Below are 18,496 nucleotides of genomic sequence, written 5' to 3' on the forward strand. Positions count from 1 at the left end.
AGCATATAAGCATAAGACCTCCTCCAATGCACTAGTGCTAAAATGAGGTGCCAACCACATTAAAGAGCTAAGCAACTAAAGTCACCAATGCAAAGGTGCTTAATTTGTTGTAGCTAAGCATCCTTCATTTAATGATTTAGCAACTAAAGTTATCCAGTTATCCATGCATTGGTGGGCTTATTTCATTTAAGTGTTTTCCCTAGGTTCTCGCGCTTGGCATTGTTTCTTCCAGGGGTCACCACACTCTTCTCTCTCCTCTTAATTATCTTGCCACACCATCCTTTTTTCCTACATGGCAACCTTAGCACATGTACAAGGTGGAGCATTGGGAGAGGCCTAAGATACAAACTTACAAATAAAATTTAACAAACCAATGTGGACAATAAATTTGTAGTGGAAACTATAAATGCTTCGCTTGTCTTTGAAATTAGCCCATCATGTATGGAAAGTATTCATGCACATCATGAACTCCCTCCTTTGCAAAATAGATGAAGTTCTACATTTATCAAAAGTCAAACAAGCTTAAGTTTGATCAACCCTGTAGAAAATGTTGCTAAGTTCTACAACACCAAATACACATAGTACCAAAAAATCATAAAGAACATCGTGACACTAAATTGGTGTTTTGGATGTTAATTTATTTTTCCATAGGCTTGGTCAAATTGAAACATGTTTGACTTTGGGACAAACACAGTACTTCGATTCTTTTGACTCCGAGGTATTAAAATGGTTATACAAATCATGAAAAAATGTTGCCATCGATAAAAAAATTATGTGCTTAGAAATGTTCACCTTATTCACAAGTACATGCATCCTTCTTCTCTCTCTCTTTTTAAAAAAAAAGCACTATTAAAATAAAAATTTATAATGAGCTAGTGTGAATAATACATTATGTTTTTAGGGTGAATAATAAAGTATGTTGCGCGGACATATTTTGTAAAAGTGAGAGCTGTATGAAAACACTCCTAGGAAAGCACCACTCTTGTGTAAGATGCAATGTTCTCACCGCTCGAGAGAGGCTCTACTGACAAAGGCATGAAAACCAAGAACAAATTAGAACAACAAAAAACAAAAATAGAAGTAGAAAAAACAAAAAAAAATGAAAATGAAAAACTATGAAAAGTAAACGAAAGGAAAAGTGGATAAAATGAATTTGAAAATAAACTAACAAGAAAAGGGGGAAAACAAAATGAGAATTTTTTCTAGCGGTAAAAACAAAATCAGATTTTTTTAGGGAAAAAAAGGGGAAAACAAAATCAGATTTTTTTTAGGGGTAAAAAAACAAAATCAGATAAGTTCGAGCTTTTGTTCTTGCTGGGCCGGTACAAATAGGAACTGTGGGTTTGGGCTGTAGCTCTTTTTCTCTACTCTCCCGAAAAATCACCTCTGTTTCATCTCCTTATTTCGTTCCCCTTCTTGCTCCTCCTCCTCCATCCGCCCCCATTGTGCCCTAAACCCTAGCAGATTGGTAGCACCTCCAGAGCAATCACCCATCAATCCGTGCTGGCGAGGGCGGAGGAGAGTTTCTTGAAGCAAGGCGGAGGAGAGTTTTCAACTCCCCATTTCCCGGAGTAGCTCTACCATGTCGGCCGCCGCCGGCAAGCCGTCCCGATCCGCCTCCGCCATCATTGCCTCCACCGCGAGCGGGTACCACCTCCTCAAGATCGATGGCTACTCCCGCACCAAGGGCGTCCCCTCCGGAGAGAAGATAAAGTCCCGCCCTTTCGCCCTTGGAGGACATCGATGGCACATCGATTACCATCCCAACGGCCAGAAACCAGAGTACGCAGACTACATATCCCTTTTCCTTGTTCTTGATGACAATGTCACCTCGGCGGTGAAGGCGCAACACAAATTCGGTTTTGCGGATGAGGTAACGAACCAAGCTCCTTCACTGGTATCAACAACAGTCAACAGCTACAGTTCTCAGAAGGGCTGGGGAAACGCGACATTCATCAGGAGGGCAGACCTGGAGAAGTCAGAGCATCTCAAGGATGATTCCTTCACCATCAGGTGCGATATCGTTGTCATCAGCGACTACCGCGCAGAGGATTTGCCGGAAGACACCCCTGCGACATTTGTCTCTGTCGCCCCATCTGACCTGCACCAGCACCTTGGCGATCTCCTCAAGACCGAGAAGGGCGCCGACGTGGTTTTTGAGGTTGGTGGTCATACGTTCGCAGCGCACCGCTGTGTGCTCGCTGCCCGATCGCCGGTCTTCAGTGCGGAGCTCTTTGGTGGTATGAAGGAGGGCGACACCGCAGGTGTGGTGCACATAGATGAAATGGAGGCAGATGTGTTCAAGGCGTTGCTCTGTTTTGCGTATACCGACTCCTTACTGGTGACAGAAAACGAAGATGAAGATGAAGATGTCATATGCCAGCATCTGCTCGTTGCAGCCGACAGGTATAACATGGAGAGGCTGAAGAGTATCTGCGAGGAAAAACTATGCAAGTACATCAACGCAGGCACAATAACGACCATCCTGACGTTAGCTGAGCAGCACCACTGTGAGGGCCTAAAGAAGGCATGCTTAAATTTTCTTCGCTCCCCGGCAAATCTTAGGGCTTTGTTGGACAGCGATGGCTTCGATCATCTCAGCAGGAGCTGCCCTTCTGTTATTAAGAATCTGATCGCCATGTCGTCCCTGGTTTAGTGGTTATTGTTTCTTTAGCAATTATATAGTTCCAGGGATTGAAATGGTTTTCTTGTCCTAGCAATGGTGCTTAGCTCCCTGGTTTGGTTTGAAGACTTATTATCCGCAGCTATCTTAGATTCCTAGTACTATCAGACTACCTATCCTAACTTTCGAAGAAGATGGAAACTAGTATTATGGCACTGTCACTTTGTTTCTGTTTTGGTGTTTCCTTGCATGTCTGAATCTTTATCAATTTATCAGGAAGTACTTGGATATCAGGTAGCAGTCCATGAATTATATAGATCTGTGATTCGGTAGTTATCTTACTACTGGAAAGCGTCTATCAAAGAACATCGATCAGTGCATCTCTGATCAGGAGTTGCCTCTATCACGAGGGATTATTTGACACACATCTATTCTAAAATTATGACCATGTTTACAATTATCATGCTTATGTTTGCCTGAGATGTTTGCCTCTGTTATGTTAGTGCGTTGCTATGTGCTTCTTTTCCCATTATTTAGCAATAACTTTGTTATCAAGTAGCCATATTGACTGATATTCACCAAGCTTGCAATTTCTCTGATTGAATGCTTTGGATGCCTGCTGCAAATCAGGTTTCGAATAAATCTCAGTCCTTGACTCAAATCCACCAAGGAGTACATGCAGTTACGGGTTTGGTCTGGAACTGTGGGTACGGATCTGAACCTTCTTTCCTGTATTCTGTAGAGAGCAAATTCATGCATTTACAGTTACTGTGTAAAAGAAAAGTACAGGCTTCCCTCTTTTCCATTCCATGCAAAGTTGCAATGATGCTGTGTTGTAGCTTATTGTAGCTTGTAAGGTTTAGGATCCTCGAATTGCACCACCTTGTCCAGGATCTGGCTAAGTTAGGCACGACTAGAGACACCTTAAAATGTTGTAAATGTGCAAAAGAAATCAGTTATTTTTTCTTGATTTTTCAGCACCAAGTTCAGTTTTGTAGTACTAGAAATAAAGAGTGTGTGTTCCCGTTGAAATGCACTAGCTGCAGAGCTGTTCTGTTATGCTAAGTAGAGTTGGGTTATAAGCAGTAATCCTCTAGCATCCATAAAATTTGACGAAATTTTGCAAGCATCCATAAAATTTGTAAATGTTTGCTACAAAAAAAATTCAGAATTTTGTGATTTTTTTTCTGAATTTACTGTTTCACCCGAGCTCATTTGAGCTCAGGCTGAGAAAAATCACGTCCCAGTTTTCTCTTGTACACTTAGCTTCCTTTCTCTGCTTCGGAGGAATGTCTCGGCGTTGCGGACAAGTTGTGCTCGTGTCGTGGTTCTCGGCATATGCTGCAAAAGCGTGTTCGCTTACTTGTCCCGCAGCCCCGGTCAGCATTTGTCTTCGCAATAGTTTTATGCTTCTTGGACTTTGCTCCTCAATCATCATAGGGAGGTTTATCTCTGCTGTTGGTGGGTCGTCCAGGTTTGCGCTTGCGCTCAGGAGCCGTCAGACCTAACAAATTGCCGGCACCACTCCCCTCTGTGTGTCGCTTCCATACCCACAGCCAGGCCCTTTCAAAAGAGCTCGTTCTTTCTGCACTGCCTTGCTTTCTTTTACCTTGTCTTCTAGGCCCATCCCATCTTGTACAACAGCTATAGGTGTTAGCTCTTGCATAGCTGACTTCAACACATGCATGGCTTTTTCATATGCTGATGTGTTGGCATCGCCAAGCCTTACAACTTCCATAGCGTGCTTGTACATGTCTGAGTGTCGAAAAGTTATGGAATTCACTGATATTTGGCCCCTCTGCAGATGTGTTAGATGTTGTGGCAGCACATCCTTTCTCCACCACCTTTTCATTATATGCTTTGCAGGGATCTCAGTGAAACCCATGTCCATAAATTAGACAAATTATGTTAAATCAATCTGTTTTTAATGCTGATATATGTGCGTTTGTAGTCAGAGTGTACCTTGAGAACATGACAGCACAGGAGCCCCATATGTTCAAAATTACCACACTCACACGACACTTGTGCACCTTTATCCATGACAGCAATAGCATACACAACCCGTCACCATTTGTCATGTCTTTCTGGATGATACCGATGTACTAAGTATTTTACACCTTTCTCAACTTCTTCCACTAGTGCACCTTCATACAGGACCTCACCAAACTTCTCGAACATAGCTCTGGTGTAGACAGTGCTGGCATGCGTTCACCTTCATCATCGGAGCGGCTTGATCAGAAATAGTTCCATTTTTTTTCTTACTATCTGTGAGAGTGATGCAATTTAACTGAAATACCACACCATAATGCAAGCAAAATTACAACTTACTATTTTCGTCAGAGTTTTCACTTGCTTCTCGGTCAAAAAGTACAGGCTCCCCTCTTTCCATTCCATGCAAAGTTGCAATGATGATTCAATATTTTTCTTTCGGTCAAGTTAAGCAATTCTTGTGTATCTTATTGTAGCTTGTAAGATTTACTGATTTAGGATCCTCAAAGTGCACCACCTTGTCCAGGCTCTGGCTGAGTTAGGCACGACTAGACACCTTAAAATATTGTAAATGTGCAAAAGAAATCAGTTCTTTTTTCTTGATTTTTCAGCTCCAAGTTCAGTTTTGTTATTCCCGTTCAAATGCACTAGCTGCAGAGCTGTTCTGCTATGCTAAGTGGAGTCGGGCTATAAGCAGTAATCCTCTAGCTGCCATCCACCTCCACAGTCATATGTATTTCCTATAAACAGGGTTGGTTAGTTTTTCTTTTTGACAGATGGGTTAGTTAGTTTGTATTAGAAACAATGGTGATTCAGTATTCTTCTTATGGGTCAAGTATCCTATTGTTTGTAGCTTGTAAGATTTTGGATCCTCGATTTGCACCACGATGTTATAGGACGTGTCTGAGTTCAGCTATTGTATGCAATCTTTGCTTCCTGCGCTATAAGTTAGGCAGGATTAGACTCATTAAATTGTTTTTAACATGCAAAAGAAGTCTGTTCTTTCTTGATGTTTCTGCTCCAGGTTCTGTTTTGTATAAGAATCAGCGAGCATCTAATCATGCTGAACTCGCTGCTATCTTAAAATGCATGATATGTTCATTAATTAGCTCACAGTTTTAGCTGTCTGTTCTTCTTCAGTTGTTGTGTCTTTTCCGACAACAGTCTCGAGCCCTTGGATCTCCATCGTGCGGCTGGGATGATGATGTGAAGCCGTATGGTGGCTACTTAATTCACTGGTTGGATGTTATCCGATCTGCATTCGTTGGCTGAGATTCAATCACTGTTGGCGGCCTTTTATTGTACCCGCTCACGTTGTTGTTGTGGCCTTCTTTTACTTCCAGTTAAACTTTTCCTTTATATAGGCACCGGATCCCTTTGGAGAGACATTGAATGTAAATGGCTTCTAAACCCTAGCGCCACTGTAGATCCCTCTAAATTCGAGGCTACTTTCCTCTGAACTCTATGTGTATGTTGTTGTTAAGTTAGTGAGATCCTATCAATTAGTATTAGTAGCCAACAGTCCTTGGTGGCGTGTTGGATTGTGGCAAAGTGCAGTTCGGCTAGCCGGTAAAATTCCTTGCACCTTGACCCACGATTCCGGGGTGGTGACACAATCAGTGGCCCAGGCGGTGGTAGAATTTTTGAGTGTAGGTTAGGAGGGGGCGTGGTTACTGAAGAACCCTTCTTCGGCAGAAAATTCCACCCACCCTCCCTCTACGGTGCACAGCGGCAGAGGGCATTTGCGTCAGTGTTCAAAGGGGGCTTGATTTGGTTGTGCAGGTATGGTTGCCACTTGGTGGTTGTAAAATCCCCTCCTTGCCCTCCCAGATCTTGTTCATTAGGTGAGAAAGTGCTTTGTTTTCCTTAAAACCCTATTTGCACTATGGCACCACCCTCGTATTCAACGTACAAAGATGATCTTGATCTCAAATCATTACAATTGGATGTCCGACAACTCCAACATCATCGTATCACTGACAAGCAAGAGTTCATCGAATTCGGACAATCGGTCAATCATAATACGGTACCCTATACTGTTGAGAGGGGAGGGAACGGTATATTAAAATCTGGCCGCTGGTTTTCTAAGGGTAGGATAGACATAGGTGAGAGTTTTTAGCGACATTGTTGGTCTGCGGATAATAGCGACCGGAAATCAAGACGCTGAGCCTCACCATCATGTCCCATGACTCCTCCACGATCTCCTTGAACCTCCTGTTCCAGACTTCCAGTAGAAGGACGGAGGCACCTCCCCGAGCTGTCGTCCTTGACCACGAGTTCCGCGGCTCCGCCTCGAGCTCGTCTTCTACGTCGCACCTTCCACTGCGTCACCGGCCATCTCGTCGGGTCCATCAAGCCCGTGGCGAGTTGCCGCTTCTCTGCGCCTCCTTTCCTGTTGATTTCATTCACCGTAGTGTGGTCTCCCTCAAGCCGGCGCCCTGTCCGCCATGGACGAGTCCCTGCCTGGTGCTCATCCCACACGCACACACCCAGCCATGCGTGCTCGTTCGCGCTCCAAGCCCGCTGCAACAGCCGGAGCGCATGCTCCGCAGCGGCGCAGCCCCGCAATGAACGCTCCCGCCTCTAGTACGCAAGCATCACCACAGCCTCCACTCGCGTCCCCGCCGTCCACGGTCAGCGCGATCCTAGAGGGCAGGCTGAAACAGCAAGCCGCCATGGTCTTGCCTACCCGGCAGGGACCTCTAGTGGATACGAAGACGTGGAAATACCAGTCACGGGTCAGCGCCTGCGCAACAGGATCCCAGGGGAGCAGCGGTGCCGGCGGTGTGGTGAGTCCTCGAGCGCCTCGCGACAGGAGGAAAAGGAGGAGGGGGAGGAGAGAGAAGCAGGGGGTTGATGATGACGAAGATAGCCTATAGCTCGACAACCTCCCGATCCACCATAGATGGCGTGCACGCCGGCGGCGGCTGGAACCCGCGGGCGCGGTCGGGAACGAAATGGAAGGGCGGGGGCGGGGTGGGCCAGGTCGACACGCAGGGGTGCTGTAATTTTTTCTTCCCAAAATGACCTCAGGACTTGTATACTGGAGGAAGAAAGCGATGCGGTGCAAGCTATACCGCTCGCGGCCGCATTGGCAAATTGGAGCAGTACAGATTGATCGCCGCCGTCAGATATCACGAATGGACGACTAGTATTTGCTATAGGGTACCATAAAAGAGCTCTAATTTTATAGACCTAAAGAGCATTTCTCCAAGATCCAATCAAGCTTTGATCATTTCTTTGCTAAACAACCCAACTTGGGTAAACGTTTGGCAATTGATGGACCTCCTGGAATGCCTGAATTATTGCATACAGCTAGAGAAATTGGAGTTTCACCAGGTCAAGGTAGCATCAACCAAACTCTGAATAAACCCCAGGGAGTGGTCACTATAGTGGTACATGACTAAGTATGCAAGGAGCAGCCAACAGAACAACAGACAAAACACCCATAAAGACATACACTACAAAAAAAATACACTTCCGTGATGATACGTGTTTGTCACAGTCGATTGCGTTTTTTGTCATGCATGTACATCCATGACGATTTTATGACAGAATCAAGATTGTCATACATGTGCTGTCGTAGAAGTGTTCCATGACATTACCAAAATTATCATCACGGAAGTGTCCACTTCCATGACGATAAATCGCGCGTCACAGAAGTGCTTTTGTCAAGGGTGACCGATACGTGGCATCCACCGTAACGGAACGCCGTCAAGCTATCAGGTCGGGTTTGGGATCCGATAACCCGTTAACAGCCCCGACCAATGGGGATTTTCCACGTGTAAAATCATCATTGGCTGGAGGAGACACGTGTCAGGTCCGCGTTGGCACAGATGTCACTCATCTAATGGGCGAGACGCGCCTATGATATGTTGACACGTGGATCGGCCCATCAAGTTTAAATGGGCCAGCCCAACTAAAGGCCCACAAGATTTTGCGGACCATAATGGGCCGACACAGCTAAAGGCCCACGAGATTTTGCGGACCATAATGGGCTGGCGCAGCTAAACGCCCACAAGATTATGCGGGCCATAATGGGCCGGCCCAGGTAAAGGCCCACAAGATTTTTGTGTGCCATAATGGGCCGGCCCAAGTAAAGGCCCACAAGATTCTTGCGGATCATAATGGGCCGCGCAGCTAAAGGCCCACGAGATTTCGCCGACATTAATGGGCCGGCCCAGCTGTAGGCCCACAAGATTTTGAGGACCCTAGTAGGCTGGCCCATTGACTGGCTGCCATGTTTTGGGCCAAATGTCGGCTCATATTTTATCCAGCCCATTAATGGACTGCCACGTTCCGGCCCTAATAATGGCCCATATGAGATCCGGCCCGTTAAAAGCCTACCACGTTCTGGGCCAAATTACGGCCCAGATCAGGTCCGGCCCTTTAAGAGGCTTTGGGCTAAATTATGGCCCACAATGCTTTTGGGCCCACTTGCTAAAGGCCCATTTAGTAATTCGGCCTGATATTAGATTCAGCTTGTTAAGGGCCCGTTTAACATTTCGGCCTTATATTAATTTTGGCCTGTTAAAAGCCCATCATATAGTTGGGCCTAACTACGGCCCGGTTTGCATCCGGCCTGCTCGCAACCGATATCTGATTGGGCCAAACAAGGACCGAGACAATTTTGGCCTATTAAAAGCCCGCGATTTGATTTGCACAATCATGGGACGGGGTCCATTTCGGCCTGCTATCGGCCCATGAGCTGTTCGGCACGTTTCAGGCCCAACCTATTTCTCAGCATCCTAAAAGCCCATTGAGTTTTCTTGCGAAAAGAGGGCGGGGGGTTACTCGGCCTATTAAAGGCCCGAATCTACTAGTGGGCCAGTTTACTTTTGGCCTTTTAATGGACCAAGATGATGGGGCCCGTGATGCGGATCATACATCGTGATTGCATGACGGCCCAATTATGTACCATAATTTTACAGTTTGACCGGTTTACTGCCAAGACAGGATATATATACAGTAAAATAACTGCAGCATCGTGACTAAGAAAAAACCTAGACTATACAATAAAGAAATTACAGCATTGTCGGTGTACAAGAGTAGGGGCTCTGCTTTTGACCCCTTTACTTGTGCACGGGAAGTCAGAGCCACCCGCCACGGTGATACGTCTCCAACGTACCTACTTTTCCAAACACTTTTGCCCTTGTTTTGGACTCTAACTTGCATGATTTGAATGAAACTAACCTGGACTGACGCTGTTTTCAGCAGAATTACCATGATGTTATTTCATGTGTAGAAAACAAAAGTTCTCGGAATGACCTGAAAATCCTAGGAGACAAGTTTCAGAAAATATAAAAAATACTGGCGAAAGAATCAAGATCAGGGGGCCCACACCCTATCCATGAGGGTGGAGGGCGCGCCCCTGTCTTGTGGGCCCCCTGTAGCTTCGCCGACCTCAACTCCATCTCCATATAGTCCGTCTCGCGGAGAAAAAAATCAGAGAGAAAGTTTCATCGCGTTTTACGATATGGAGCTGCCGCCAAGCCGTAATCTCTCTCGGGAGGGCTGATCTGGAGTCCGTTCGGGGCTACGGAGAGGGGGATTCATCGCCATCGTCATCATCAACCATCGTCCATCACCAATTTCATGATGCTCACCGCCGTGCGTGAGTAATTCCATCGTAGGCTTGCTGGATGGTGATGGGTTGGATGAGGTTTACCATGTAATCAAGTTAGTTTTGTTAGGTTTGATCCCTAGTATCCACTATGTTCTGAGATTGATGTTCCTATGACTTTGCTATGCTTAATGCTTGTCACTAGGGCCCAAGTGCCATGATTTCAGATCTGAACCTATTATGTTTTCATGAATATATGTGTTTTCTTGATCCTTTTTTGCAAGTCTATAGTCACCTATTATGTTTTATGATCCGACAACCCCGAAGTGACAATAATCGGGATACTTCTCGGTGATGACTGTAGTTTGAGGAGTTCATGTATTCACTATGTGTTAATGCTTTGATCCGGTTCTCTATTAAAAGGAGGCCTTAATATCTCTTAGTTTCCGTAAGGACCCCGCTGCCACGGGAGGGTAGGACAAAAGATATCATGCAAGTTCTTTTCTATAAGCACGTAAGACTATATTCGGAATACATGCCTACATTACATTGATGAATTGGAGCTAGTTCTGTGTCACCCTATGTTATAGCTATTACATGAGGAATCGCACCCGACATAATTATCCTTCACTGATCCATTGCCTATGGGCTTTTCATATACTGTCCTTCGCTTATTTACTTTTCCGTTGCTATTATTACAATAACTACAAAACCCAAAAAATATTACTTTTGCTATCATTACCATTACTATCATATTACTTTGCTACTAAATACTTTGCTGCAGATACTAAGTTATCCAGGTGTGGTTGAATTGACAACTCAGCTGCTAATACTCAAGAATATTCTTTGGCTCAACTTATGTCGAATCAATAAATTTGGGTTGAATACTCTGAAGGAAATATGCCCTAGAGGCAATAATAAAGTTATTATTTATTTCCTTATAATCATGATAAATGTTTATTATTCATGCTAGAATTGTATTTACCGGAAACATAATACATGTGTGAATACATAGACAAATAGAGTGTCACTAGTATGCCTCTACTTGACTAGCTCGTTAATCAAAGATGGTTATGTTTCCTAACCATGAACAATGAGTTGTTATTTGATTAACGAGGTCACATCATTAGTAGAATGATCTGATTGACATGACCCATTCCATTAGCTTAGCACCCGATCGTTTAGTATGTTGCTATTGCTTTCTTCATGACTTATACATGTTCCTATGACTATGAGATTATGCAACTCCCGTTTACCGGAGGAACACTTTGGGTACTACCAAACGTCACAACGTAACTGGGTGATTATAAAGGAGTACTACAGGTGTCTCCAATGGTCGATGTTGGGTTGGCGTATTTCGAGATTAGAATTTGTCACTCCGATTGTCGGAGAGGTATCTCTGGGCCCTCTCGGTAATACACATCACATAAGCCTTGCAAGCATTACAACTAATATGTTAGTTGTGAGATGATGTATTACGGAACGAGTAAAGAGACTTGCCGGTAACGAGATTGAACTAGGTATTGGATACCGACGATCGAATCTCGGGCAAGTAACATACCGATGACAAAGGGAACAACGTATGTTGTTATGCGGTCTGACCGATAAAGATCTTCGTAGAATATGTAGGAGCCAATATGGGCATCCAGGTCCCGCTATTGGTTATTGACCGGAGACGTGTCTCGGTCATGTCTACATTGTTCTCGAACCCATAGGGTCCGCACGCTTAAGGTTACGATGACAGTTATATTATGAGTTTATGCATTTTGATGTACCGAAGATTGTTTGGAGTCCCGGATGTGATCACGGACATGACGAGGAGTCTCGAAATGGTCGAGACATAAAGATTGATATATTGGAAGTCTATGTTTGGACATCGGAAGTGTTCCGGGTGAAATCGGGATTTTACCGGGTTACCGGAACCCCCCGGGAGCCATATGGGCCATCATGGGCCTTAGTGGAAAGGAGAAAGGGGCAGCCCAAGGGGGCTGCGCGCCTCCCCCCTTCCCCTAGTCCTATTAGGACTAGGAGAGGTGGCCGGCCACCCCTCTCCCTCTTTCCCCCTTGGGAATCCTAGTTGGAATAGGATTGGGGGGGGAGTCCTACTCCCGGTAGGAGTAGGACTCCTCCTGCGCCACCTCCTCCTGGCCGGCGCCTCCTCCCCCCCTTGGCTCCTTTATATACGGAGGCAGGGGCACCTCTAAACAGACAAGTTGACACAAGTTGATCCACGTGATCGATTCCTTAGCCGTGTGCGGTGCCCCCTGCCACCATATTCCTCGATAATACTGTAGCGGAGTTTAGGCGAAGCCCTGCTGCTGTAGTTCATCAAGATCGTCACCACGCCGTCGTGCTGACGAAACTCTTCCCCGACACTTTGCTGGATCGGAGTCCGGGGATCGTCATCGAGCTGAACGTGTGCTCGAACTCGGAGGTGCCGTAGTTTCGGTGCTTGATCGGTTGGATCGTGAAGACGTACGACTACTTCCTCTACGTCGTGTCATCGCTTCCGCAGTCGGTCTGTGTTGGGTACGTAGACAACACTCTCCTCTCGTTGCTATGCATCACATGATCCTGTGTGCGCGTAGGAAAATTTTTGAAATTACTACGAAACCCAACAGTGGCATCCGAGCCTAGGTTATTGATGTTGATGTTATATGCACGAGTAGAACACAAGTGAGTTGTGGACGATACAAGTCATACTGCCTACCAGCATGTCATATTTTGGTTCGGCGGTATTGTTGGACGAGACGACCCAGACCAACCTTACGCGTACGCTTACGCGAGACCGGTTCCCTCGACGTGCTTTGCACAGAGATGGCTTGCGGGCGACTGTCTCTCCAACTTTAGTTGAACCAAGTATGGCTACGCCCGGTCCTTGCGAAGGTTAAAACGGAGTCTATTTGACAAACTATCGTTGTGGTTTTGATGCGTAGGTGAGATTGGTTCTTACTTAAGCCCGTAGCAGCCACGTAAAAAAATGCAACAACAAAGTAGAGGACGTCTAACTTGTTTTTGCAGGGCATGTTGTGATGTGATATGGTCAAGGCATGATGCTGAATTTTATTGTATGAGATGATCATGTTTTGTAACCAAGTTATCGGCAACTGGCAGGAGCCATATAGTTGTCGCTTTATTGTATGCAATGCAATCGCGATGTAATGCTTAACTTTATTACTAAACGGTAGTGATAGTCGTGAAAGCATAAGATTGGCGAGACGACAACGATGCTACGATGGAGATCAAGGTGTCGCGCCGGTGACGATGGTGATCATGACGGTGCTTCGGAGATGGAGATCACAAGCACGAGATGATGATGGCCATATCATATCACTTATATTGATTGCATGTGATGTTTATCTTTTTATGCATCTTATCTTGCTTTGATTGACGGTAGCATTATAAGATGATCTCTCATTAAATTATCAAGAAGTATTCTCCCTGAGTATGCACCGTTGCCAAAGTTCGTCGTGCCCAGACACCACGTGATGATCGGGTGTGATAAGCTCTACGTCCGTCTACAACGGGTGCAAGCCAGTTTTTGCACACGCAGAATACTCGGGTTAAACTTGACGAGCCTAGCATATGCAGATATGGCCTCGGAACACGGAGACCGAAAGGCCGAGCGTGAATCATATAGTAGATATGATCAACATAACGATGTTCACCATTGAAAACTACTCCATCTCACGTGATGATCGGTTATGGTTTAGTTGATTTGGATCACGTAATCACTTAGAGGATTAGAGGGATGTCTATCTAAGTGGGAGTTCTTAAATAATATGATTAATTGAACTTAAATATTATCATGAACTTAGTACCTGATAGTATCTTGCTTGTTTATGTTGATTGTAGATAGATGGCTCGTGCTGTTGTTCCGTTGAATTTTAATGCGTTCCTTGAGAAAGCAAAGTTGAAAGATGATGGTAGCAATTACACGGACTGGGTCCGTAACTTGAGGATTATCCTCATTGCTGCACAGAAGAATTACATCCTGGAAGCACCGCTGGGTGCCAGGCCTGCTGCTGGAGCAACGCCAGATGTTATGAACGTCTGGCAGAGCAAAGCTGATGACTACTCGATAGTTCAGTGTGCCATGCTTTACGGCTTAGAATCGGGACTTCAACGACGTTTTGAACGTCATGGAGCATATGAGATGTTCCAGGAGTTGAAGTTAATATTTCAAGCAAATGCCCAGATTGAGAGATATGAAGTCTCCAATAAGTTCTATAGCTGCAAGATGGAGGAGAACAGTTCTGTCAGTGAGCATATACTCAAAATGTCTGGGTATAATAATCACTTGATTCAATTGGGAGTTAATCTTCCGGATGATTGCGTCATCGACAGAATTCTCCAATCACTGCCACCAAGCTACAAGAGCTTCGTAATGAACTATAATATGCAAGGGATGAACAAGACTATTCCCGAGCTCTTCGCAATGCTGAAAGCTGCGGAGGTAGAAATCAAGAAGGAGCATCAAGTGTTGATGGTTAACAAGACCACTAGTTTCAAGAAAAAGGGCAAAGGGAAGAAAAAGGGGAACTTCAAGAAGAACGGCAAACTAGTTGCTGCTCAAGAGAAGAAACCTAAGTCTGGACCTAAGCCTGAAACTGAGTGCTTCTACTGCAAGCAGACTGGTCACTGGAAGCAGAACTGCCCCAAGTATTTGGCGGATAAGAAGGATGGCAAGGTGAACAAAGGTATATGTGATATACATGTTATTGATGTGTACCTTACTAGAGCTCGCAGTAGCACCTGGGTATTTGATACTGGTTCTGTTGCTAATATTTGCAACTCGAAACAGGGACTACAGAATAAGCGGGCACTGGCAAAGGACGAGGTGACGATGCGCGTGGGAAACGGTTCCAAAGTCGATGTGATCGCAGTCGGCACGCTACCTCTACATCTACCTTCGGGATTAATATTAGACCTAAGTAATTGTTATTTGGTGCCAGCGTTGAGCATGAACATTATATCTGGATCTTGTTTAATGCGAGACGGTTATTCATTTAAATAAGAGAATAATGGTTGTTCTATTTATATGAGTAATATCTTTTATGGTCATGCACCCTTGAAGAGTGGTCTATTTTTATTGAATCTCGATAGTAGTAATACACATATTCATAATGTTGAAGCCAAAAGATGCAGAGTTGATAATGAAAGTGCAACTTATTTGTGGCACTGTCGTTTAGGTCATATCGGTATAAAGCGCATGAAGAAACTCCATACCGATGGACTTTTGGAACCACTTGATTATGAATCACTTGGTACTTGCGAACCGTGCCTCTTGGGCAAGATGACTAAAACACCGTTCTCCGGTACTATGGAGAGAGCAACAGATTTGTTGGAAATCATACATACCGATGTATGTGGCCCGATGAATATTGAGGCTCGTGGCGGATATTGTTATTTTCTCACCTTCACAGATGATTTAAGCAGATATGGGTATATTTACTTAATGAAACATAAGTCTGAAACATTTGAAAAGTTCAAAGAATTTCAGAGTGAAGTTGAAAATCATCGTAACAAGAAAATAAAGTTTCTACGATCTGATCGTGGAGGAGAATATTTGAGTTACGAGTTTGGTGTACATTTGAAAAACTGTGGAATAGTTTCGCAACTCACGCCACCCGGAACACCACAGCGTAATGGTGTGTCCGAACGTCGTAATCATACTTTACTAGATATGGTGCGATCTATGATGTCTCTTACTGATTTACCGCTATCATTTTGGGGATATGCTTTAGAGACGGCCGCATTCACGTTAAATAGGGCACCATCAAAATCCGTTGAGACGACGCCTTATGAACTGTGGTTTGGCAAGAAACCAAAGTTGTCGTTTCTTAAAGTTTGGGGCTGTGATGCTTATGTGAAAAAGCTTCAACCTGATAAGCTCGAACCCAAATCGGAGAAATGTGTCTTCATAGGATACCCAAAGGAAACTGTTGGGTACACCTTCTATCACAGATCCGAAGGCAAAACATTCGTTGCTAAGATTGGATCATTTCTAGAGAAGGAGTTTCTCTCGAAAGAAGTGAGTGGGAGGAAAGTAGAACTTGACGAGGTAACTGTACCTGCTCCCTTACTGGAAAGTAGTTCATCACAGAAAACTGTTTCAGTGACACCTACACCAGTTAGTAAGGAAGCCAATGATAATAATCATGAAACTTCAGATCAAGATACTACTGAACCGCGTAGATCAACCAGAATAAGATCCGCACCAGAGTGGTACGGTAATCCTGTTCTGGAGGTCATGCTACTAGATCATGATGAACCTACGAACTATGAAGAAGCGATGGTGAGCCCAGATTCCGTAAAGTGGCTTGAAGCCATGAAATCTGAGATGGGATCCATGTATGAGAACAAAGTATGGACTTTGGTTGACTCGCCCGATGATCGGCAAGCAATTGAGAATAAATGGATTTTTAAGAAGAAGACTGACGCTGATGGTAATGTTACTGTCTACAAAGCTCGACTTGTCGCAAAAGGTTTTCGGCAAGTTCAAGGAATTGACTACGATGAGACCTTCTCACCCGTAGCGATGCTTAAGTCCGTCCGAATCATGTTAGCAATTGCCGCATTTTATGATTATGAAATTTGGCAAATGGATGTCAAAACTGCATTCCTGAATGGATTTCTGGAAGAAGAGTTGTATATGATGCAACCAGAAGGTTTTGTCGATCCAAAGGGAGCTAACAAAGTGTGCAAGCTCCAGCGATCCATTTATGGACTGGTGCAAGCCTCTCGGAGTTGGAATAAACGTTTTGATAGTGTGATCAAAGCATTTGGTTTTATACAGACTTTCGGAGAAGCCTATATTTACAAGAAAGTGAGTGGGAGCTATGTAGCATTTCTGATATTATATGTGGATGACATATTACTGATTGGAAATGATATAGAATTTCTGGATAGCATAAAGGGATACTTGAATAAAAGTTTTTCAATGAAAGACCTCGGTGAAGCTGCTTACATATTAGGCATTAAGATCTATAGAGATAGATCAAGACGCTTAATTGGACTTTCACAAAGCACATACCTTGACAAAATTTTGAAGAAGTTCAAAATGGATCAAGCGAAGAAAGGGTTCTTGCCTGTGTTACAAGGTGTGAAATTGAGTAAGACTCAATGCCCGACCACTGCAGAAGATAGAGAGAATATGAAAGATGTTCCCTATGCATCAGCCATAGGCTCTATCATGTATGCAATGCTGTGTACCAGACCTGATGTGTGCCTTGCTATAAGTTTAGCAGGGAGGTACCAAAGTAATCCAGGAATGGATCACTGGACAGCGGTCAAGAACATCCTGAAATACCTGAAAAGGACTAAGGATATGTTTCTCGTATATGGAAGTGACAAAGAGCTCATCGTAAAAGGTTACGTTGATTCAAGCTTTGACACTGATCCGGACGATTCTAAATCGCAAACCGGATACGTGTTTACATTAAACGGTGGAGCTGTCAGTTGGTGCAGTTCTAAACAAAGCGTCGTAGCGGGATCTACATGTGAAGCGGAATACATAGCTGCTTCGGAAGCAGCAAATGAAGGAGTCTGGATGAAGGAGTTCATATCCGATCTAGGTGTCATACCTAGTGCATCGGGTCCAATGAAAATCTTTTGTGACAATACTGGTGCAATTGCCTTGGCAAAGGAATCCAGATTTCACAAAAGGACCAAACACATCAAGAGACGCTTCAACTCCATCCGGGATCTAGTCCAGGTGGGAGACATAAAGATTTGCAAGATACATACGGATCTGAATGTTGCAGACCCGTTGACTAAGCCTCTTCCACGAGCAAAACATGATCAGCACCAAAGCTCCATGGGTGTTAGATTCATTACAGTGTAATATAGATTATTGACTCTAGTGCAAGTGGGAGACTGAAGGAAATATGCCCTAGAGGCAATAATAAAGTTATTATTTATTTCCTTATAATCATGATAAATGTTTATTATTCATGCTAGAATTGTATTTACCGGAAACATAATACATGTGTGAATACATAGACAAACAGAGTGTCACTAGTATGCCTCTACTTGACTAGCTCGTTAATCAAAGATGGTTATGTTTCCTAACCATGAACAATGAGTTGTTATTTGATTAACGAGGTCACATCATTAGTAGAATGATCTGATTGACATGACCCATTCCATTAGCTTAGCACCCGATCGTTTAGTATGTTGCTATTGCTTTCTTCATGACTTATACATGTTCCTATGACTATGAGATTATGCAACTCCCGTTTACCGGAGGAACACTTTGGGTACTACCAAACGTCACAACGTAACTGGGTGATTATAAAGGAGAACTACAGGTGTCTCCA

General features: G+C 44.2%; 1 protein-coding gene across 1 annotated transcript; it reads left to right on the plus strand.

Moving 5' to 3' along the window:
* Positions 1-1,390: 1,390 nt before the first annotated feature.
* On the plus strand, positions 1,391-2,902 carry LOC119282349 (BTB/POZ and MATH domain-containing protein 1-like). The gene has a single exon (XM_037562605.1). It carries the CDS (start codon positions 1,583-1,585, stop codon positions 2,654-2,656), a length of 1,074 nt encoding a protein of 357 aa, XP_037418502.1. The 5' UTR covers positions 1,391-1,582; the 3' UTR covers positions 2,657-2,902.
* The last annotated feature ends 15,594 nt before the right edge of the window (positions 2,903-18,496 follow it).

Source organism: Triticum dicoccoides, chromosome 3B, assembly GCF_002162155.2.
Source record: "Triticum dicoccoides isolate Atlit2015 ecotype Zavitan chromosome 3B, WEW_v2.0, whole genome shotgun sequence".
In the NCBI taxonomy this organism is placed as follows: Eukaryota; Viridiplantae; Streptophyta; class Magnoliopsida; order Poales; family Poaceae; genus Triticum; species Triticum dicoccoides.